The sequence below is a fragment of the Rana temporaria genome, chromosome 7, assembly GCF_905171775.1.
Source record: "Rana temporaria chromosome 7, aRanTem1.1, whole genome shotgun sequence".
Classification (NCBI taxonomy): domain Eukaryota; kingdom Metazoa; phylum Chordata; class Amphibia; order Anura; family Ranidae; genus Rana; species Rana temporaria.
The window spans coordinates 112,424,778-112,448,135 of record NC_053495.1 but is presented as its reverse complement, the minus strand read 5'-3'; the positions used below and the strand labels follow the sequence as shown (position 1 = coordinate 112,448,135).

General features: G+C 46.3%; 1 protein-coding gene across 3 annotated transcripts in view; it reads left to right on the top strand.

Moving 5' to 3' along the window:
- LOC120945567 (complement factor H-related protein 1-like) overlaps window positions 1-23,358 on the top strand; it is a 72,315-nt gene that overhangs the window by 32,254 nt on the left and 16,703 nt on the right. For all 3 annotated transcript variants that reach the window (XM_040359829.1, XM_040359828.1, XM_040359827.1), the window contains one exon: window positions 6,928-7,110. In XM_040359829.1, the coding sequence (XP_040215763.1) occupies window positions 6,928-7,110 (183 nt within the window). The remainder of the gene's footprint in view (window positions 1-6,927; window positions 7,111-23,358) is intronic.

The window sequence follows — 23,358 nt, the reverse complement described above, 5'->3', positions numbered from 1 at the left end:
CCAACATCCTAATACTAGTGCTTATCTAGTTAGTTTGTAATTGTATATACATGTCATGCGATGTAGGAAATTATAGGGGACTGCAAAACACTCGCAGTTAGGCACCAGCTTAAATTTGCAGACATTTTTAAAACAAAACCTAAATGGGAATATAACATCAAACTGATTGATACTCTCAAGATGCAGCCAGAATTTTCAGGCAATAGTATTGAGATATTTAGTCTACACTTGGGGGGACTAACCTGAGTTGCTTGTTACCTATAGGTAAGCCAATAATAAGGCTTACCTATAGGTACTGTAAATATCTCCTACACATGCACCGTTTAGATGATATTTACTGTACATGCAGCCGGTGACGTCACCAGCACATGCGCTCTGAAGAAACATCGATCAGGACTGTTTCTTCAGAGTCCTGTGCCATAAATGGCAACTCCCGCACGCATGCGAGGGAGGGACTTCATTGCGGCTCCGACCAGTAACACAACTTGAGTCCGGTTGGTAGGGTACTTAACACCAATGTGCATAAGGGCGGCTTTCAACTCCAAACCTATTTTTGAAGGCTGCTGTCACATACTTTGTGGCAGAGTCTGATGTGTAAAGGAAGGCCATTCTTACAGCCCCCGTCTCAAAGACCACTGATGTTGCGACAGTGGCTGTGTCATGAAGATCCTGCCAGAAACAGGCGACTCAGACTTTGCGGTTCCCGATCACGGCTGCAACCGCGCATGCGTGTGTGTGCACGTGTGCACACAGCTGTTGGGGCAAGGCGGGTTATTTAAGCCGGCCTCTCACACACCATCCCCGCTGTCTGCTCTACAGCGTTGTGTATCTGAAACCTGATCTGAAACTTAACCTGTGAAAGACCCCGGCTTACCTGTGACTAGTCCAGCCGTCCAGCCATCCGCCTGCACCTGATCCTTGGCCTGTTCTGACTACCCTTCTGTCTGCACCTCTGTACCTCGCCATGCACCCGATAACCGACCCGGCCTGTCTGACCATCCAGTCTGCTCCAGTCTGCTGAATGGTTCCTGTCTGTTCCTAGTTCCAGGCCGAGCTGAACGGTTCCAGTCTGTTCCTAGTTCCAATCCAGTCTGCTAAGCTGATCCAGTCTGCTGAGCCTATCCAGTTTGCTAAGATGATCCAGTCTGCTGAGCCTATCCAGTCTTCTAAGCTGATCCAGTCTGCTGAGCCTATCCAGTCTGCTAAGCTGATCCAGTCTGCTGATCCTATCCAGTCTGCTAAGCTGATCCAGTCTGCTGAGCCGATCCAGTCTGCTATGCTGATCCAGTTCCGGTATCCCAGTTCCTGCAAGGAAGCTTCTGCTTGACTGATCCACTTCCTCTTCCTGTTGATCCTGCCAGGCACCTGTGCCACTCCTTACTCCTGTGCCTACTGTTACCCTATCAGGGGGCCACGAGTGGGAGCCGTAAGGGAGGCCGTCCTCTGCAATTCGGGCTCACAACCATCAGGTACGTGACAGGCTGCAAGAGCACGGTGATGTACGAGTGCATGTAAGCAGCAGTGGGTAGTAGGTGCATCACCAAAGACAGGTCAGATCTCTGGAACAGCAGATGGCAGCAGAGACAGCAGACCCAGGACTGGGCATGCAGCAGGTGCTTGCCAGGCAGCAGGAAAGTAGCAAGTGCAGAATGACTGGCAGCACTCAGCAGGTGAAAGACCAGCAGAGACCAGGTTGCATTTAGAGCAGTACAGGTAGATAATTAGATGTAAGGTCAGACGAGCCAGGTCAGCAACAGACAGTCAGATACAAGCATGAACAGCAGGTAGAAAATAATCAGCCAGGTCAGCAACGTAGAATCAGGCAGATGAGCAGGAGTCAGAGAAATATCTAGAGACAAGACAAGGTCATGGCAGGAAGTATTCAAGCAAGGTCAGGAAAAGCTGGGTCAGTCTCAGGAATCCAACACAGAAGCAGATACAGGAACTCGGGAATAGCTGTAGATCAGACAGCAATTTACTACAGTGGCTGTACTTATATAGGCCACTGGGCTCCATAATTAGCCAATGCACATGTGTGCACTTGCATACAAAAGTACAAGCACACGCAGGCCTGTGCATTTGTGTGTGCCTCAGAGATTCACTTGCGCCACGGCCAGCATGTCCCTGACAGCTGCTCTCTGTCAACCAGGGTGTTTCTGGTGAGTTATAAGAGTCTGAAGACTGTGGGCCAGTATTACGTACGAGCGCGTAACTTTGTGCGGGCGTAGCGTATCCTATTTACCCTACGCCTCCGCAACTTGGACGGGCAAGTGCAGTATTCACAAAGCACTTGCTCCGTAAGTTGCGGCGGCGTAGCGTAAATTGGCCAGCATAAGCCCGCCTAATTCAAAATAGGCTAGTAGGGGGTGTGTTATATGTAAATGAATCGTGACCCCACGTAAATGACCAGCCTAACGAACGGCGCATGCGCGCACATGCTCAGTATCACGTTGAATTTACTCCATAAGATACACCAGGCCCAATGCCTGTGACGTGAACATAACCTACGCACAGCCCCATTCACGTACGACTTACGTAAACAACGTAAAAAGATACGCTTGCCGACGTCCATACTTTGCATTACCTACGCCTCATATAGCAGGGGTAACTTTACGCCGGACGTAAGCCTTACATAAACAGCGTAGCGGCCGCAAGTACGTTCGTGAATCGGCGTATCTACCTAATTTACATATTCGTTGCGTAAATCTACGGAAGCGCCCCCTGCGGCCAGCGTAAATATTGCACCCACATTGCTGCTCGTATCTTGGCCAAATCTATGCGTAACTGATTCTAAGAATCAGGCGCATAGATACGACGGCTCACATTTGGACTTACGACGACGTACATGGAGATACGCCGTCGTAAGTCCGCTGTTAATCTTGCCCAATATCTAAAAGAATGAGAGAGTGCCACAAATTAAGGATAAGTCCAGTAAAAGTTTATTGATCACAGCAAAAGGTCAAAAGGTATAACCAATGTGATTTAGAGGCTCACAGATCCCCCTTCATCAGGGCTAAAGAAAACATATTGTAGCATAACATATTGTAAATAATTTTTTTTTTTTACAGATATACAAATTTTGTTAAAATCTAGATTGCACCATAGATAACAAATATGATATGAATAGGTAAACAAGCAAATGAACAAAGAAAAGTGCAAATAAACCCACAGCAGTAATAAGGCTTATGTAAGCCAATAGAAACATAAATTAATTGACAACTGGCAAAAGATATAAATATACCCGCAGACTACAGACACCTGCAACAGGCAGGGCAATGGATACTTATTTTTTGTGGCTGGAAACACAGTCTCTGCGTAATTTTATAAGGAAACAAGAGAACTCCAGTTAGCAGTAGAAGAAAGCAATTTATTACAGCAGCAAAGGTCAAGCATAAACGCTTACAAATAATCACAGCCGGTGACGCCTGTCTGAAAGTATCCAATGTGTCTGTTTGATTTAAATGGTGAAGTGAGATGAAACTGTCCAGCGGGCAGAATTGGGAAGGTGCCTGAAGTGCTTTGATTGACAGCATGTAAGGAGTACACAGTGTCCAATGAGAGAACCTGGACTGAGATGGAGATAGACATGGAAGGTGGCAAAGGCGAGAAGCAAAAATGTAAATGATGGTGCTTGTAGCAGCAATAGATAGAGCAAAGTTGGAACGCAGAGATAAGGTAGAGTTTGAAGTCAGAGCAATACAGTAAAAAGCTGATGTAAAAAAAAGTATATATAGGCCCGGATTCACAAAGCTCTTACGCCGACGTATCTCGAGATACGCCGCGTAAGTGTATATATGCGCCGTCGTATCTGTGCGCCGTGCCCATAAACTGAGATACGCCTGAAAATAGGCTTCATCCGACCGATGTAACTTTCCTACGCCGGCGTATCGTGGGCGCATATTTACGCTGGCCGCAAGTGGCGCTCCCATTGATTTCCTATTCAAATATGGAAATGAGGGAGATACATCGATTCACGAACGTACTTGCACCCGGCGCATAATATACGTGGTTTGCATAAGTCGTATGTCCGGCGTAAAGTTATTCCCAATATATGAGGCGCAACTCATGCTAAGGTATGGACCAGGGAACACAGCCGTCGTATTTTACGTTGTTTACGTAGTACGTGAATAGGGCTGGGCGTAGGTTACGTTCACGTCGTAGGCAGTGATCCGTCGAATCTTAGGGAGTAGTTCCGACGTGATTCTGAGCATGCGCACTAGGATGCGTCCACGGGACGGCGCATGCGCCGTTCGTTATTCATATCTTTATGGCGCTCAGACCATCATTTGCATGGGGTCACGCCTCATGTGCATTGCTCACGCCCACTTCCACTTACGACAACTTACGCTTTCAAAACCCAGCGTAGATTAGGAAGCAAGTGGGAGCAAGTGCTTTGTGAATACTGTGCTTGCCTCTCTGCACTGCGTCGGCGTAGCGTATATTCGATACGCTACGCCGGCAGAAATATGCGCCGATGTATGTGAATACGGGCCATAGTATACATATTGTATTGTAATTTAGGCAATTTGCCATTTAGTTGTAGTTTTAGATTTTTTTTTTATTTGCGATAGGTTATGCTATTTTTCTTTTAGCCCTGATGAAGGGGGATTTGTGAGCCCTTAAAACATGTTGGAAATCCCTTGTGACCTCATCTTGTGATCAAAAAAATGTACTAGACTTATGCTTGATTTGTGGCACTCTTGTCCGTTTATATAAGGTTTGGCAATTCTTTTTTCCAAAAGGCCGAACTTAATTCTGCTCAATATTATTTCTGGACCTGGGAAGGTCCATAAGTACTGTATGTAAATATATAGGAAACAACACCTGGTTCTAGGAATAATAGATTCAAAATAGGTAATTAAATAGGTTACGTTATGACGGGCATTCAGGGGGTGGCTAAAAAGGGAGGCTGAGCTGTGGTTTTACCCCCCTCCCGGACACTCAAACTGTACATTTTTGACTCAGGGAGTAGAGTTTGACAAGTGGCACCACTTGTGAAAACAGCCAAATAAGCTTAATGGGTGTGCAATGTGATTGCAGCACGGTAGTGCAGCATTATAGGGTAAATCAGGTTTACAAGTTGTCCAGAACACAACAGTCAGACAGGTAACTGGAAAAAAAACCTGGGAATCAATCACCCTGTCCCTGAGGACCCTCCATTGGCTACATTTAAGACCCTTTACCTCACTCACAAAGCACTACACCCCAAGTCGCCCCCTCCGGTCAACTAACCAGAACCTCCTCCACATTCCCAAGACCCGCTACAAATCAAAAGGCGAACGAAGATTCGCAGTCCAAGGACCCCGGCTATGGAACGCTCTATCCGCGGACATCCGCTTGAAAAAAAACATCTGCCCTTCAGGAAGAAGCTTAAGCCCCATCTCATCTGAAGACACAGGCGGACACTGGCTGCAAAAGTGCCTTGAGGCGATTTAGTTTGCGTTTGTAGCGCTATACAAGTTATTCATTCATTCATTTATTCAAGAATGGGTGCACAGCTTCTGGGGTTTACCGCATGCCAGACCTAACACTTGGTTGAGTAACAGAGTGGCAGGAAAGCGTCAATAGTTTTCTAGACAATACTCTCCCACAAGAACCAAGCCTCCCTGTTGTACCGATCAGCTCCTTAGGCTCTCCTTCCAGTTCTTGTAGCTCTTCACATGGATATCTGTCAGTGTGCCTCTCTGAGCCTGTTAGCTTTCTAAGCGAGGAAGCTGACAGCCTTAGCAGGGCATGCTGACACTGGAGGCATCAAGGCTCGAATAGGGACAGCCAAAGTGCCAGATATGGCCCTGGGGCTGCAGTTTGTCCATGTCTGGAATATATATATATATATACATTAGGGCTGTGAAAATGAACTATTACTTCCTCGATTTATCGTAAATTTTTTTGATCAATCAAAATTCTTTTGATTGGTACTCACCTCTCCGCCGGCTTCTGGGTCTTCAGGGAGTTCCGTCGGAGATCCGGTGACATCACGGACACCGGCGGGGCTTGCCGTGTCCATCTGAAGGGCTCCTTTGCTGTACCTTCATATCTGCATGCCGGCGGGACCTTACTATCTGCCACATGCAAGGGCTGTTACACTTCCCTCTATCACTTCCCTCTATCACTTCCCTCTATCAACCTGGGATTCTACAGCCATCCACTGGGAGTTGTGATAGTTCCCTTCAGGGGACATCTACATGCCAACGGACTGATGTTAACCCCCTCCTCATCTGGATTCAGCAGTGGTATCGTTGTACACATTTTTATACTAGTATAATACTTGGCTACATGTTTTTATGACTGCTTTTGCTACCGTTTGGTATTACTCGCACCATTATTACAGTTTATGTAGCTACATCGATTTTATCTCCAATGCAATATTTATTTTGTTACCTACTTGAAGACTGTAAAAGTTTTAATGCTATTCCCATCGAGCTCTGCTTTTGTGTGTTTTTTGTATCCTGCTATCCATTTTTCCAGTGGTTGGTAGCTGCACTGGGAATCGGCCTGCAAGGAGATCAGCTAAAAGTAGTTGGATCTGTATGTGCGTTAAAATTAATCAAAATTAGTCGATTAATCGGTTAAAAAAAATGAACACAAACATTTTAATCAGTAACAGCCCTAATATATATATACATACTGTATATTCTTTCCTGTGTGGCTGGTTCACATCTTTTTGCTTAGTATTTTTTTATTAAAGGACCATTCACACCTGTATGGTGTTTGATACCATGCATGCTGCAACTCACATGTGCATAGGTATAAAATGGCCTCTCAGTGCTTTTTTTGCCTATCTTTATCTACATCTACATGCCAACTATTTTTTTTCTGTTTTGCCAACTATTTTTTTTCTGTTTTGCACATATATGTTTAAATGAAAGCAATCATTTCACTTACATGTCTTATGGTGTGGATAACAACATAAACTTCTAATTTCAGACGGCTGTGCAATATCAAAAGAAATCATGTTGAAAAATGGTGTTAATTTGAACAATGCCCCTTTAAATATTGCTGAGGGATATACTGTGGAATTTCAGTGTGTTGGAAATCTGGTTCCTGAAAAGACACTTTCAGCAAAATGCAATAAAGGTGAAATAGTATATCCCCAGTGCATCGAACAGGGTACGTATGTAGTCTAAATGTTTGTATTAACCCAAACATTTTCCTGTTAGAGCAGTTCTGCAAGGGGTCAAAATATGACTGTGGAGTACAATAGGCACTAGAGTTAAATGGTTTGTAAAGGAGTTTTTTTTTTATCTTAATAGCTTCCTTTACCTTAATGCAGTACTGTTTTCATGTCCTCATTGTTTGTTTTTGATCTCAAGTTGCTGTAATTCTTCTCTGATCTCCACACTTCCTGGTTGTCTGTTTCCTGATAACCACAGTGCTGGGAGCTTTCTCTCTGTGGTCACTAATCAAGGAGGTGTGATTACTGTGTGTCTAAAACCCCTCAGCACCAATCAGTTTTCCAAACCATCACGGCTCTGTATTGGCTCTGTGTCTCTGTACATCACAGAAGCAGGAAACAGCATGCAAAAACGAAACTAAAACTGTAGGTACATTATATGATTGATTTGTATCTATTTTTAATAATTTTTAAAAGGAATCAGTTAACTATTATGTCTCTACAGGGCTGGACTGGGACAAAAATTTGGCCCTGGACTTCATCCAGACCGGCCCACTTTAATTCAATAAAATGCTGCCCCCCCCCCCCCCCCCCCCGAAAAATCACGCCCACCAAAAGGCCCCTACATCCATTATTGTATATCATGAGAGGGTGAGAAAGAGAGAGAGAGAGGTGAATGTAAGAAAAAGAGAGTGAGTGTAAAAGAGAGGGGGTGAGTGTAGGACCCCTTTTTACACTGAGGCGTTTTTTAGGCGCTTTTGGGCTAAAAATAGCGCCTGTAAAGCGACTGAAAAACGCTTCCGTTGCAGTCCCAGTGTGAAAGCCTGAGTGCTTTCACACTGGGGCGCTGCCAGGGCATTACAAAAAGTCCTCCAAGCAGCATTTCTGTTTTAAAAAAACGGCCCACTGAGCCATCGGCCCACCGGGAAACTCCCTGTAGTCCCTATGGCCAGTCCATCCCTGTGTCTCTATACCCTGAGTGTAAACAGTCATTTCAGCAAAAACATTTTTTTTCCTTTACAACCCCTTTAAGTTTGGTACACACAGGCTGAAAATGATCAGAAACACTTTTTGTGTGTAAATTAGACATAGTACACTCAGTAATCACGCAGGCTGTCCCAGTTTGGTGGGTTGCTTTGGGAGCTCAAGAGCAGTTACTATATGACTTGCTGTGGGGCACCATAGAATGGACCAGTTCAGGTCATTCTTGCTTGACATAATAATCTCTGATGATTTGTCCCTGACCACTGACTTATTTCATTTGGATTAACCACTTGCCGACGGCGCACCGTCATTATACGTCCACAAGGTGGCTCTGCTGGGCGAGAGCACGTAATATGACGTCCTCTCTCCCAGCCGCCACTAGGGGCGCGCGCGCCCCCGACTCCCATGCGTGTGCCCGGCAGGCGCGATCGCCGCCGGGCACACGCGATCGCTCGGTACAGAGCGGGGACCGGGAGCTGTGTGTGTAAACACACAGCTCTCGGTCCTGTCAGCGGGGGAAATGCTGATCTTCGGTTCATACAATGTATGAACCGAGGATCAGTGTTTCCCCTAGTGAGGCCCCCCCCCCCCCCCCCCCACAGTAAGAACACACCCAGGCATACTTAACCCCTTCCCCGCCCCCTAGTGTTAACCCCTTCACTGCCAGTGGCATTTTTATAGTAATCCAATGCATTTTTATAGCACTGATCGCTATAAAAATGTCAATGGTCCCAAAAATGTGTCAAAAGTGTCCGAAGTGTCCGCCATAATGTCGCAGTACCGGAAAAAAATCGCTGATCGCCGCCATTACTAGTAAAAAAAATATAATAAAAATGACATAAAAATACCCCCTATTTTGTAAACGCTATAACTTTTGCGCAAACCAATCAATAAACGCCTATTGCGATTTTTTTTTACGAAAAATATGTAGAAGAAAACGTATCGGCCTAAACTGAGGAAAAAAAATGTTTTTTTATATATTTTTGGGGGATATTTATTATAGCAAAATGTAAAAAATATTAATTTTTTTCAAAATTGTCGCTCTATTTTTGTTTATAGCGCAAAAACTAAAAACCGCAGAGGTGATCAAATACCACCAAAAGAAAGCTCTATTTGTGGGAAAAAAAGGACGCCAATTTTGTTTGGGAGCCACGTCGCACGACCGCGCAATTGTCTGTTAAAGCGACGCAGTCCCGAATCGCAAAAAGTACTCTGGTCTTTGGGCAGCAATATGGTCCGGGGGGTAAGTGGTTAACCTGGTTAACCTATTATGTGTACAAGGCCTTAGTTTCTGAAGCACTTGACAGACATCTGTGTGCAGATCTGTGATATGGGAAACACATTAAGAATTTGGGGAAACGCCTTAAGAATTATCATCATTCCACTGCAGCAAAAGGCTTAATCTTAATAGTAACAATCATCTTGCATTTTAAATATACAGGGACTTCGGCTCGCTTGTTCAGTTGGTTAGTACCCAGCCCAAGCCATTTTTTGAGACAGATAGAGCTTTCTTTTAGTTTTTTTTAATCACCGCTGAGTTTTAAATTTTTTGCTAAAAATTTATGTAGCGGATGGTCGCTACTAGTTACTAACATCCACCATATCACCCTGCCGCCAGACCTTCATCTATCACTCTCAGAGACAATGAACAGTCATTTGCGTTGTTTTGTTTTTTGTTTATTGGAGGATATAACTTGGTTGGGGGAAAGGGAATATAGGATGCCCATAGAACGGATTGCTTGGCCATCATATTTAAAGCGGAGCTCCACCCTAAGGTGGAACTCACACTGATCGGAACCCTCCCCCCCTCCGGTGTCACATTTGACACCTTTTTTTAGGGGGGAGGGGGGTGCAGATACCTGTCTAAAGACAGGTATTTGCACCCACTTCCGGCCACAACAGTCTCGGGCAGACTGCGGCACAACGTCACCTTCCGCCGCCCCCCCCCCCCCGTTGTGTGCTGGGAACACTCGGCTCCCAGTACACAGCGGGAGCCAATCAGCAGGTGCAGCGTGACTCGCGCATGCGCCGTAGGGAACCGAGCAGTGAAGCCGGAGCGCTTCACTTCCTGGTTCCCTCACCGTGGATGGCGGGGGGAGCAGCAGAGTGACGAGCGATCGCTCGTCCTCTGCTGCGGACGGCGCTGGACTCCAGGACAGGTAAGTGTCCTAATATTAAAAGTCAGCAGCTGCAGTATTTGTATCTGCTGGCTTTTAATATTTTTTCCGGTCTTCTTCTTAAAGAACCCAAAAAACAATTTTTAACATTAGATTGAGGCTCATTTTGTCAAGGGGAATCTGGTGTTTTTTAAAAAAATCGAAGCAGTACTTACCGTTTTAGAGATAGATCTTCTCCGCCGCTTCCGGGTATGGTCTTCGGGACTGGGCGTTTTCCTATTTGATTGACAGGCTTCCGACGGTCGCATACAACGCGTCACGAGTAGCCGAAAGAAGCCGAACGTTGGTGCGGCTCTATACAGCGCATGCGCACCGACGCTCGGCTACTTTCGGAAAATCGTGACGCGATGTATGCGACCGTCGGAAGCCTGTCAATCAAATAGGAACGCCCAGTCCTGCAGCCCATACCCGGAAGCAGCAGAGAAGATCTCTCTCTAAAACGGTAAGTACTGCTTTGATTTAAAAAAAAACACCCGATTCCCCTTGACAAAAAGAGCATCAATCTAATGTTAAAAATTACGTTTTTGGGTGAACATCCACTTTAACAAAAAAGAAACCAGCACCAGCAGGAGACAAGGAGTTGCGGATGAAACCGAGAGAGAGTGCGTCTGCAACATACTCCTCCATGGCCTCGCTCCAAGACCGACAAAGGGTAAACCAGGCCACGTTGTACTCCTCCGGCACGGAGAAGAGTGAAGAGGTGCACAGGACCTTGGTTACCTTCTGGAAGCATCTCTTACTGCATTGTGGAGACCAGGACAGAACCTTAGCATGGAGCCAATCAAAAGAAGGGTTGTGTCTCTGTAACCAAGGATAACCAATAACCAGCAGAAACTTAGATGAGGAAATAACTTGGAATTGGATTATCTCATGGTGAAGAGTCCCTACGGCCATGGACAACGGAACAGTCACATGAGTCACCTGGGAAGGCTGTAGAGGTCTCCCGTCAAGAGCCTCAATGGCAAGTGGAATGGAGCGGAATTGAGTGCTTCGATACAAAGGCAGCAAGGCTCTGCAGCCCCAGAGTCGATTAGAGCCTGTATCTCGACAGACGACTCAGCCCAACGAAACAATGCCACCTAAGGTCTGTCCATGACAGGACCTCAAGGTTTGGGCGTTCCCTGGACGGGTAAGACTTCAAAAAGTGTCCAGCCTGGCCACAATAAAGGCACAATCTCTCCCTCCTCCTAAGCGCTCTCTCATCCACAGAGAGAAGCGTGAAGCCCAAGTGCATGGGTTCATCTTCACCGGCTCGGGTGTGGGACTGCAAAGCTCAGAGGCAAATGTACAGGAGGTTCCTGCAAGCGCTCCTTAAGATAGAGTCTCTCTCTGAGTCTGGAGTCAATAAGGATGGCAAACGTGATCAACTTCTCCAGCTAAATGAGTATATCTCGGGCTGCTATCTCATCCTTGTTATCCAAGAGACCATGAGAAAAAGCAGCCTCATTGTTCCAAGCAGCCTCTGCTGCCAGAGTACGGAACTACGGAGTAGGTAACTCAGGACCATGGGTTTTTGCGTCTCCCATAGAGGGTTTGCCCAGGCCAAGGCTCCGTCAGAAAGCAAAGATATCACGAAACCCACTTTGCTTCTGTCGGTGGAAAACGCCTGGGGCAGCATCTCAAAGTATATCTCAATCTGGTTGAGAAACCCTCTGCACTAAACTGGATCGCCCCTAAATCGCTGGGGAAGTGGAGCGGAACCAGACATACCTCTTAAAGATGTAAAACTCGAGGCGGGTGCCTGCACAGAGACTACTGAGAGGCCACAGTAGGAGCCACAGTAGGAGACTCTAAATGAGCCGTGCGCCTCAGGAGCGACTTTATCGTCGAGGCAAACTGATCCATGTGGTGACCCAGGTTATCCAATCTGGAAAAAATATTATCAACAAGTGGATTAGCTGCATCTTCTGAAGTCATGGCCTTCGTCTACTGTGAGGAACCATGAATCAAACAGAGACAGAAGTACAGTTAAATCACACTTGTTTAATAATAAAAATAAAAGGTAAACAGAGTAAGCATAGTCAAAACATGCCAGAGTTCAGTAACCGGATCGGGTAGTCGGCCAAGCCAATGTCCAAGAGCCAGGGATAAAGGTAGTAGTTCAGCAAGCAGGATCTGTAGCCAGAGGGAACGTAGTCAAGCAGGTTGAAAGTCTGTAGTGATGTTACCACAGGCGAAGGAAAAGAGCAAATGAACTGGAAGGCTATGGGCTCTTTCACACGGACGGATCATCATTCGTCATGATCCTCCCTGTGAACCTCTGCTTGCTCAGCGGGGATCGCTCCGCTGATTCCCGCTGAGCCGGCAGATGACAGGGCGGTCCCTGCACAATGTGCAGGGACCGCCCTGCCAGATCTCCACTCTCAACTATGGGGGGATCGGATGAACATGGACCGTCTGTCCGTGTTCACCCGATCCGCAGACGGATGGAAAAATAGGGTTTTCCTCCGTCTGCAGAATCGGAGGATTGCAGACCCGTATGAGATTGGGTGTCAACGGATGTTCATCCGCTGACACCCGCAATCTCATAGGGATCAATGTATGTCCCTTTTTCATCTGTAAATGGATGGATGAAAAAGCAGACATACGGTCCGCATGTGTGAAAGAGCCCTTTAAGTAGGCAGTCTGACGAACGGGATCATCAACAGGTGGATCACTGTGGAGAGATGGGAGCTGGCAATTAGCTGACAGCTGAGCTGCCAGCACAGAGAAGGAAGGGCTCAGCCCTGACACAGGCCTAGCATGCAGCATAGGCCTGCCTAAATTTACCTGCCTGTTAGCTTACCACACAAAAATCCTCACTCTAGCACCTACCTATGGTAGAGGGTGCTACGTTAACTGCTTGTCGATCTGCCGCCGTATAAGGTCGGCTCCCCTGCGCGAGAGCCGGTAGCTATACGTCGGCTCTCGCTCAGGCCACTAGGGGCGCGTGCCCCCAACTCCTGTGCGGGCACACGCGATCGCTCGTTACAGAGCGAGGACCGGGAGTTGTGTGTGTAAACACACAGCTCCCGGTCCTGTCAGGGAGAGAAATGCTGATCTTCTGTTCATACAATGTATGAACAGAAGATCAGTAATTTCCCCATGTCAGTCCACCCCCCCACTGTTAGAACACACCCAGGGAACATACTTAACCCCTTCCCCGCCCCCTAGTGTTAACCCCTTCACTGCCAGTGGCATTTTTATAGTAATCCAATGCATTTTTATAGCACTGATCGCTATAAAAATGCCAATGGTCCCAAAAATGTGTCAAAAGTGTCCGAAGTGTCCGCCATAATGTCGCAGTACCGAAAAAAAATCACTGATCGCCGCCATTACTAGTAAAAAAAAAATATTAATAAAAATGCCATAAAAACTATTTTTTTTTAAGAAAAATATGTAGAAGAATACGTATTGAACTAAACTGAGGGAAAAATATGTTTTTTTATATATTTTTGGGGGAAATTTATTATAGCAAAAAGTAAAAAATATTATTTTTTTTCAAAAATTGTCGCTCTATTTTTGTTTATAGCGCAAAAACTAAAAACCGCAGAGGTGATCAAATACCACCAAAAGAAAGCTCTATTTGAGGGGAAAAAAGGATGCCAATTTTGTTTGGGAGCCACGTCGCACGACCACGCAATTATCAGTTAAAGCGATGCAGTGCAGAATCGCAAAAAGTGCTCTGGTCTTTGACCAGCAATATGGTCCGGGGGTTTAGTGGTTAAAAAAGATTACAAATAAAAAATAAATCATTTTTACAATTTCTGTTATAATATTTTGCAAATAAAGTATCACCATACTCATGAAGAGTAGCGGATTGTGTTTTGGGTTGTAATTCTAAGTTTGGTGATACCACATGCCGTTTTAACAGCCTAGCCAAATAGAAGGACTCAAAGTCCAAGCAGCGCCTTTATGCTTTCTAGGGTCATAAATTATGCATCTAATTTCCTGAATACCTATCACATTTTTGGAGGCCCTGGAGCCTCAGGACAGTGGAAACACCCACGATAAGAACACATTTTGGAGAGTTAACACCCTAAGTTATGTGTCTTTTGAAGACTTCATTTTTTTGCCACAATTTTTGGGTAAAGTGCAAATATCTTTTTTTTACACCAAGTTGTAAATTAATAAAATAATTCTAACACGCATTATAGGCATACTTAGAATTACATCCCATAACACATTCTGCTACTCCTTCTGAGCCCGGTGACTAGTGTAGCAGTGATCACGGACACTGGGACTGGTGTGATGGTAATAAGGGACACTGTAATTGGTGTGGCCATAATCAGGAACACTGCGACTGGTGTGGCAGTGATCAGGGACACTGTGACTGGTGCAGTGGTGCCAATACCCCTTCTCTAATCTTCTTGCTCAGTTTTTCTCAGTGTACTCAAGGAGGACTTTGTGATTGTCCCCACTGCAGAGTCTTTACAATGACACTTCCAAGAACCACTGCATACAGCCAGACATTGAGATGGCAGCAGTTGTGCACTGAGGGTTGCATAAAGCACCCACACACTATCTGCGTCAAAGCATACGTTAGTGCGCATGCAGTGCTTTATGCAATCCCTGGTGCCCAACTCTGTGAAGCCGCCTCTTCTAATGCATCCCAATAGGTGGCTGTATGTGACGGCAGTGGGTTAGGGAAATGCCATTATGCAGGCTCTGCATGCTGTACAACTCCTGTATGGCCATGTGCATGAAGCCTTAGGCCCCGTACACACCATAGAATCCATCCGCAGATAAATCCCAGCAAATGGGTTTCAGCGGATAGATCCTATGGTGTGTACACGCCAGCGGATCTGTTTCCGCGGATATATCTCCCCTGGGATGGATTCCAGCAGATCGAATATTCGCTGACATGCAGAACATATCCATCTGCTGGAATCCATCCCAACGGATGGATCCGCTGGTCTGTATAGACTCACCGGATCCATCCGTCCGAAGGGATCCCCCGCATGCGTCGTAATGATTCGACGCATGCGTGGAATTCCTTATATGACAGCGTCGCGCACGTCGTCGCGTCATAATCGCGGCGACGGCATGACACGTCATCGCCAGAGGATTTCGGCGCGGATTTCAATGCGATGGTGTGTACACGCCATCGCATAGAAATCCGCCGAAATCCTCGAGAGGATTTATCCGCGGAAACGGTCCGCTGGACCGTATTCGCGGATAAATTCTATCGTGTGTATGGGGCCTTAGAGGTTGGGCTACAATTAAGTTTAGGGTTGGGAATTACTGGTCTCTCTAGTAGGGATAATCACAAAATTCATCTTGGGGGCACTAAGCACAACCGAACAGGAATATTAGAGGAGATATATTGGTCTTTAAGGGCTGGCCTCAGCATTTTGTGCCTAGTGCCCAAACCCCCACAGGTGGCAGCAGGGCCATCTTTTTATTTTTTTTTACTTTATATTTTATACAAATTTTATCTTGATTGTACATAGTAAAAACACATTTCCCGCCTAAGTGGAAATATACTTTAAACATATTGCCCCCCCAACCCCCCACTAGCCTATACCCTCCATCCCTCTGTTTACCCTCCCCTAAACCCCTTACTTCACACTCTTGATTTCACCATATTTCTTCGTTAGTTTAAACTTTTTACACTCTTCCCATCTCTTGGAAAACCCCTCTCTTGTGTCTTCATAGCAGTGTCTAAGATATTCCATATTCCGTATTGCTTCTATCTTATCAAACCATTCGCCTATCTTTGGGCTTTCTACTTCTTTCCAATTTTTCGGTATCAAGCTTTTTGCAGCGTTCATCATGTGTATTATCATGGAGTTTTTATATTCCTTTATCGGGATGTTAACTCCATGAAATAGACATGTCCAAGGTTCCTCAGGTAAGTCTACCTTAGTAATCTCTTTGATATAGCTTAGTACTTCCTTCCAATAGATCGCTATCTTGGGGCATCCCCACCATATGTGAGCCTTAGTTCCCACCTGCCCGCACCTCTGCCAACACTCCGTTGTTTGTGCTATTTGATACTTCCCTAGGATATCAGGAGTTCTATACCACCTAGTTATGCATTTATCATTAATTTCCATCATCTTATTATTTACTGATGATCCATGTACAAGTTTCAATATTTTTCCCACTTCTTGATTCCTTCCTCGTTTCCCCGATTCCTTCTCCCAGTTTTTTATGAATGTCGGTACTTCCAAACCTTCCACTTCCATCAAAGTTTTATATATTCAGGATATATTCCCGCAAGTTTTTTCCATATTACATAGAAGCTCCATTGGTATTAGATCATCTCCTTCTCTTAGCGGATGAGGAAGTGCCGCTATGAAGTGCCTAAGCTGGAAGTACCTCCACTCATTTATATCCATTAAATCCTTTCTGTTATATCCTTTGTGTTGTGAGGGACACAAGACTCTGGTCTGGAACAATGGATGTTTATTCAGTACAGGCTGTACACTGCAACATGCATCTCAGGACAATACATATCTCTGCTTTCCTACATGTGCTCTCTCTAAGATGGCTACTATGCCCCTTGTCATCACTGCTGGGTGGAGCCAGCCTTAAAGTGCCAGTACATGTGGAACCCTTCAGGTATAACACCTTCCATCCATCCCTAAAAAAAACAAAAAAAATAAATAAAAAAAACACAACAAAACAATAACAGGCACAAAACATTAACTGCTAACTGTCAAATAACAGTCCTCCAAACACAGGAGAATTATGGGACTTCAAGCTTCCAGGAACCGTTGCGGGGTTAATATGTCATCGGATCACTTTCGTCGGCCCCGTCGAAAGTCTCGTAACCGCTCTTGCAACTGAAACCGGTCAGGAGGGCGACAGTGTCGTTGAGGCCGGGCATCCAGCGATTCGGGACCGGAGGAAACAGGGCTGGCCGGAATGGGTACCGGCGGGGCCAAGAAGGGATCCCCCAGCTCAGAGGGTAAACAGACCTCCGGACCAGAGCTGGAGGGCTCTGTTGGAGCTGAGTTCAAAAGTTCAGAGTCCCCACAATCATCAGTCTCTGTGCATCCTGATTCGCTGGGAGCAGATCCTTGAGACACTGGTGGTTCAGCTGGCATCAGGGATTCGGGCAGTTGAGAACGAGGACGCAGTTGGTCCGCATGACGTCTGCAAATGGAACCATCTTCCAGGCGGACCTTGTACATCTTGGGTCCCAAGGTCTCTGCAATGACAGCAGGAAGCCAACGGGTGTTGGAGGCCCCATAAGATTGGGCCCATACCTTTTGTTGGGCTGTGAATCGGGGGAGCTCATTGTGTTTGACCATCTTGTCTTGGGACTGTAGTACATGTTCCTGGACTGTTTGAGGGCGGAGCATATCCAAAACAGTCCATGGCTGCCACCCCAGAAGGAGTTCTGCTGGAGTTTTCCCAGTGGTTGCATGTGGTGTGTTTCTGTAAGCAGAAAGGAAGGAGTTCAGCTGCTGGGGTGACAGGGACTGTTGTTTACTTGCAGCCACTGTAGCTTTGAAATAAAGTCTGCACAAACCGCTCTGCTTGACCATTTGTAGCCGGGTGGTAAGGTGCGGTCAACTTGTGCTTGATGTTGTGGGCAGTCAGGAAACGCTGAAACTCCTGACTGGTGAATTGTGCACCGTTGTCTGTGACGATTTCTCTGGGGTATCCAAACGTAGCAGCGAGATGTAACAGTATGGAAACCGTTGCCTTAGTCGTTGGCTGAGTAACAGGAATGACCTCAGGCCACTTTGAATGGGCGTCCACTATGATCAAGAAGGTGTGTCCTCTGATCGGCCCTGCAAAGTCCAAGTGTAGGAGAAACCAAGGAACCGTGGGCCAAGTCCAGGGCTGGACGCACCCTCGAGGAGGGTCTCTTGCCGTTTGTGCACATCCAGCACAAGCATTCACATATGTTGTGATATCTGAGTCTAGGTTTGGCCACCACACATAGCCTCTGGCCTTTTGTTTCATACGTGTGCTCCCGGGATGACCAGTATGTAGCAAGTCCAGAATGTGTCTCCGGAGGGTCTGTGGAATGATCACTCGGTCTCCCCATAAAACACAGTTGCCAGCCACAGTAAATTCCATACGCCTACGGAAATAAGGTTCATACTCCTGTGTGACAGTTGCAGGCCAACTGGAACGTACCCAGGAGAGTATGGTTTTCAGAAAGGTATCCTTGGTTGTATGGGCTGCTATCTCCCCAGAAGACAAGAAGGACAGGCTGGTGTAACGACAACTCTTGACCGGTGGAGAAGAGTCCATGGACCTCCCTGTCAGTCGGGACATAGCGTCCGCATTAGCATTGGCATCATGACCACGATACTGAATTTTGTAGCTGTATGCCCCCAAGAATAGGGCATAGCGTTGGAGGCGGGCCGCAGTAGTCTGGGAGATGCCTTTGTCAGGGCTAAAGATCTGAAGGAGTGGTTTATGGTCAGTCAGTATGGTGAATTCCCTACCATACAGGTAAAGATGAAACTTCTTAATTGCCCATATCAGCGCAAGAGCCTCTTTGTCAATGTGTAAGTAATTGCTTTCTGCTTTTGTCAAAGACCTGGAGGCAAATGCCACTGGTTTTTCTGACCCATCTGGTAAGATGTGAGATAGTACCGCCCCCAGACCATAGGGTGAGGCATCACAAGCCAAGGTGAGAGGCTTCTGGAGGTCATAGTGCACGAGCATGCGTGACGCCAACAGCTTCCGCTTGGAAACTTCAAAAGCACGTTGGCATGCAGCCGACCAGTCCCATCTGGAGTGTTTCTCCAAAAGCTTGTTCAACGGAAACAAGGTGTGTGCCAGATCTGGCAGGAATTTGTGGTAATAGTTCAGCAAGCCAAGGTATGATCGCAGCTGCTGGACGTTGGTTGGAGCTGGAGCTTTGACTAAAGCATCAACCTTGGCTTCCGTGGTGTGTATACCTTCTGCATCCACAAGGTGGCCACAAAACTCCAATTTAGGCACCATGAATTGGCATTTTGCTAAGTTCACTTTCAGACCCTGTTCTTGGAGTCTCGCCAACACAAGCTCCACATTCTGCTTGTGTTCCTGGTCGGTCCGTCCTGTAATGAGCATGTCATCTAACAGGCACTGAGTGAAAGGAATGTCCGCCAAAATCTCGTCCATTTTTCGTTGCCAAATGGCTGGGGCAGAGGCTACCCCAAACACCATCCGATTATATTGATACAGTCCCTTGTGGGTGTTGATGGTCAGAAACTTGCGGGAAGAAGGATGGACCTCAAACTGTAAATATGCTTGTTTGAGATCAAGCTTGGTGAACTTTTGACCTCCTGCAAGAGAGGCAAAAATACCATCTACTCTGGGTAGGGGATACTGGTCTATTTCCAGTTGAGAGTTCAGTGCCATGCGGAAATCGCCACAAATGCGCAAGTCCCCATTCGATTTCTTTACCGGTACAACTGGTGATGCCCACTCGCTGTGCTCTACCTTTGAGATGACACCTTGTTCCTCCAGCCGACTTAGTTCTGCTTCCACACCTGCTCGGAGTGCGAAAGGTACTGTCCGAGCTTTGAAGAACTTAGGCTGAGCGTTGGGTTTCAGCTTGAGTCTCACACAGTCATGCTTTATTTTTCCCAACTGGTCATCAAAAATCTTTGGGAACCGCTGCTTCAGGGACACCACCCATCCCTCATTATCTCCTAATGGAATTGTAACGGTGTTACAGGGACTTATGGCGATGTCTGGCATCCCAAAGTGAGCAATCCAGTCTCTCCCAAAGAGAGGGGGTCCCCCATTTTCTAGGATATATAATGGCAGTCTCTTTGTCTGACCCTTGTACAATACCTTTACTTTTGCGTAACCCAGTGGGTGGAGTATCTGTTTTGAGTATGTCTGCAGTTTGATTGGTGTTGGGCGGACAGTTTTTCGGGTCTGAAGTTGTCTCCATTGTTTCTGGGTGATAACTGAAACTGCTGCTCCTGTGTCTACATCCATCTTGAGTCTCTTTCCCTCAATGGTTACATCTACAGTCATTGCGGAGGGTGCAGAATGCATATGATGTATGTCTAATCTGTGGAGCACTTCCTCATCCTCTGACTCAGATGATGATGTATATCTTCCCACCATATATGTCTTAGTCTTGGGGTTCAGAGGTTGTTTATCTCGCACCTTCTTGCTACGGCAAACTCGTTTCAGATGGCCGGTCCTACCGCAATTATGACAGGTCTGATCTTTAAACTGGCAGACTTTGTAATCGTGGTCTGTATTCCCACAACGGTAGCAAGCTGACTCTCGGCTTGGTGGGGGTCTGTATTTCCAGTTTGCAGCAGTTGGCTTGACTGCTGTTCTGAAAACTTCCTGCTTCACCTCTTCCCTTCTGCTCTGGGGGTTCAATTCCTCTGTATCTTTCACAGCCATTTCCATCACTGAAGCTATCTCAATTGCCTTTGTAAGGGTAAGGTCTTTTTCTGTTAACAGTCTCTTTTGTGTTGACTCACAATTCAGTCCCATGACAAACTTATCTCTCAGTGCAGTAGGTAGGTAGTCCCCAAAAGAACAGGTAGAGGCTAGTCTGCGAAGGGCGAGCACATAAGCTTTAATCTCTTCACCTGTCTGCTGCTGCCTCTGATAGAAGCGAAATCTTTCTGCAATTTCTAATGGTTTAGGCTGGAAGTGATTCTCTAGCAGTGTCAGCAGCTCTGCCAATGTCTTAGCTGCTGGTTTTACGGGGAAAGCAGATCTCTAAGAGTGTCATATGTCTTGGCCCCAACCACTGTCAGAAACACTGCTACTTGCCTGTTGTCTGGGATGGCATTTGCACTGAAATACTGTTCCAGTCTCTCAACCCAGGAACTCCAGGATGTCTGTTCTCCATCAAACTCACTTAATGTCCCGATTAATGACATTTTCCTGCTGGGATCTGTGATTGCTTTTATCCAGGTGACAATCCACAATGTCTTTGTCTCTCTCTCAGACTGATAGACACTTTTTAAATCCCATCCTCGTCGCCACTGTTATATCCTTTGTGTTGTGAGGGACACAAGACTCTGGTCTGGAACAATGGATGTTTATTCAGTACAGGCTGTACACTGCAACATACATCTCAGGACAATACATATCTCTGCTTTCCTACATGTGCTCTCTCTAAGATGGCTACTATGCCCTTTGACCCTTGTCATCACTGCTGGGTGGAGCCAGCCTTAAAGTGCCAGTACATGTGGAACCCTTCAGGTATAACACTTTCTTATTTTTAGTTCTTGTATGGTGCATATTTTTCCCCCTTGCATTATATCTCGTAATTGTGCGTTTTCTTTTTTAATCCAATTTCCTCCCATTGAATTTTTCCCAGGTGGAAAATAATTATTTTCCTTTAGTGCTATCAGTGGTGAATTATATTTCCATTTATTTTTCCTATACATCTTATCCCATGTTTTCAATACTATCTGTGTCAGTATGTGTGTTTTGTTCCTCAGTGTCCTATATTGTAGAGGTGTCCATATGTCCTTTCCTAATTGCATGTTAGACATTGTGTATTCAATGTTAACCCATCTTTTCTCGTTGGTTGTTTTCGCCCATTCCACCACCTGTGTTAACAAAACTGCCTCATAATAATTTTGAAAATCGGGCACACTCAGTCCCCCTTAATTTTTTTGTTTCTTCAGTGTTGACAGTGCTATTCTAGGTTTCCTATTGTGCCTATTATTCATTTTGTAGTTAGTGTCCTTAATATTCTAAAGTATGTTGGGGGTATGTATATGGGGAGCATCTGAAACTTGTACATGATCTTTGGGAGTATTATCTATTATGTAATCTGTTGGCAAATCCAGGAGCTGCGGGCGGCTGTTTGGGGGCAGGTTCAGCATCACTACAGGGCAGGTTGAAAAAGTCAGCAAGAGCAAATTGTCTGCACCCACTGTTCGCTACGGCACACTATGCACACCACATTACTACTCTCCTTGGGGCGCCAAAAGGTGTCCCAGGCCGCTACAGTGTTCGGGTTTGGCTTGAAGAAAAGGTGACAACCCTAGTACACCCCCCCCCCCTTCAAGTCGATATCCCACACAGTACATATTTCAACTAAAAGCCCCAATCTTCTAACAGTACAGATCTTCCCCCACACACCTGAATTCCCCCTACCACCCCACGACCCCAGTACAAACCCTTATCCCAGCTAACCCCTCAGTACAGACCCCCCAAGTACAGACCCACCTTCCCTCCTAAACCCTCAGTTCAGATCCCCCTGCTAAGTGCAGAAACCTCTCTCAGTGTAACCCATCAGTACAGACCCCCCCCTTCCAGCTTAAGAAATTAGTATAAACTCCCCTCCCACTATCACTAGATCAACTCCTCTTGAACGCGAATGAAAATACGTGTAGCGAAATTCGTCCAGTTCCTGCTGTACCATCTGAATTTCAATCCATGTATTATCAGCTTTACCCCTCAAGACAGACCTTACGCTCAGCCAAATCCCTTAGTACAGCCCCCTGGTAAAGACACCTCCCCAGTACAGACCCCCCTCTAAGCATAACCCCCAGTACAGACCCCATCAGTACATAACCTTCTCCCAGCCTACCCACTCAGTACCGACCCACCCAGTACAGCCTCACAGTACAGACCTCCCCAGTACAAAACCCCATACACAGCGTAACTCATCAGTAGAGACCCCCTTCCAGGCTAACCACGCAGTACAGACCACGCCTTGTACAGTTCCCCCTCCCAGGATAACCCTCCAGTACAGACCCCCCTTCCTGCCAACTCCCTCAGTACAGACCCTCCCCTGCCAGCCTAACCCCTCAGTACAGACCCCCCTCCCAGCCCAATCCATTAGTACAGCCCCCAGTATAGACACCTTTCCCAGCTTAAACTTCTGAGCACAGCACAGCCCCTCCAGTACAGACAGTCCCAGTGCACCCCCGTACAGACCCAATCAGTACAGACATCAGCCCACTACAGACTCCCTCTTACAGCCGAACTCTATAGGCTGCTTTCACACTGAGGCGCTTTACAGGCGCTATAGCGCTAAAAATAGTGCCTGCATATCGACTGTAAAGAACCTCTCCTCTCACTCCAATGTGAAAGCCCACGGTGCGCTGGCAGGATGGTAAAACAAGTCCTGCAAGTCGCATCTTTGCAGCACTGTAGGAACGGTGTATACACCCATTGAAATGGGCAGCACCATCGGAATGGGCAGCA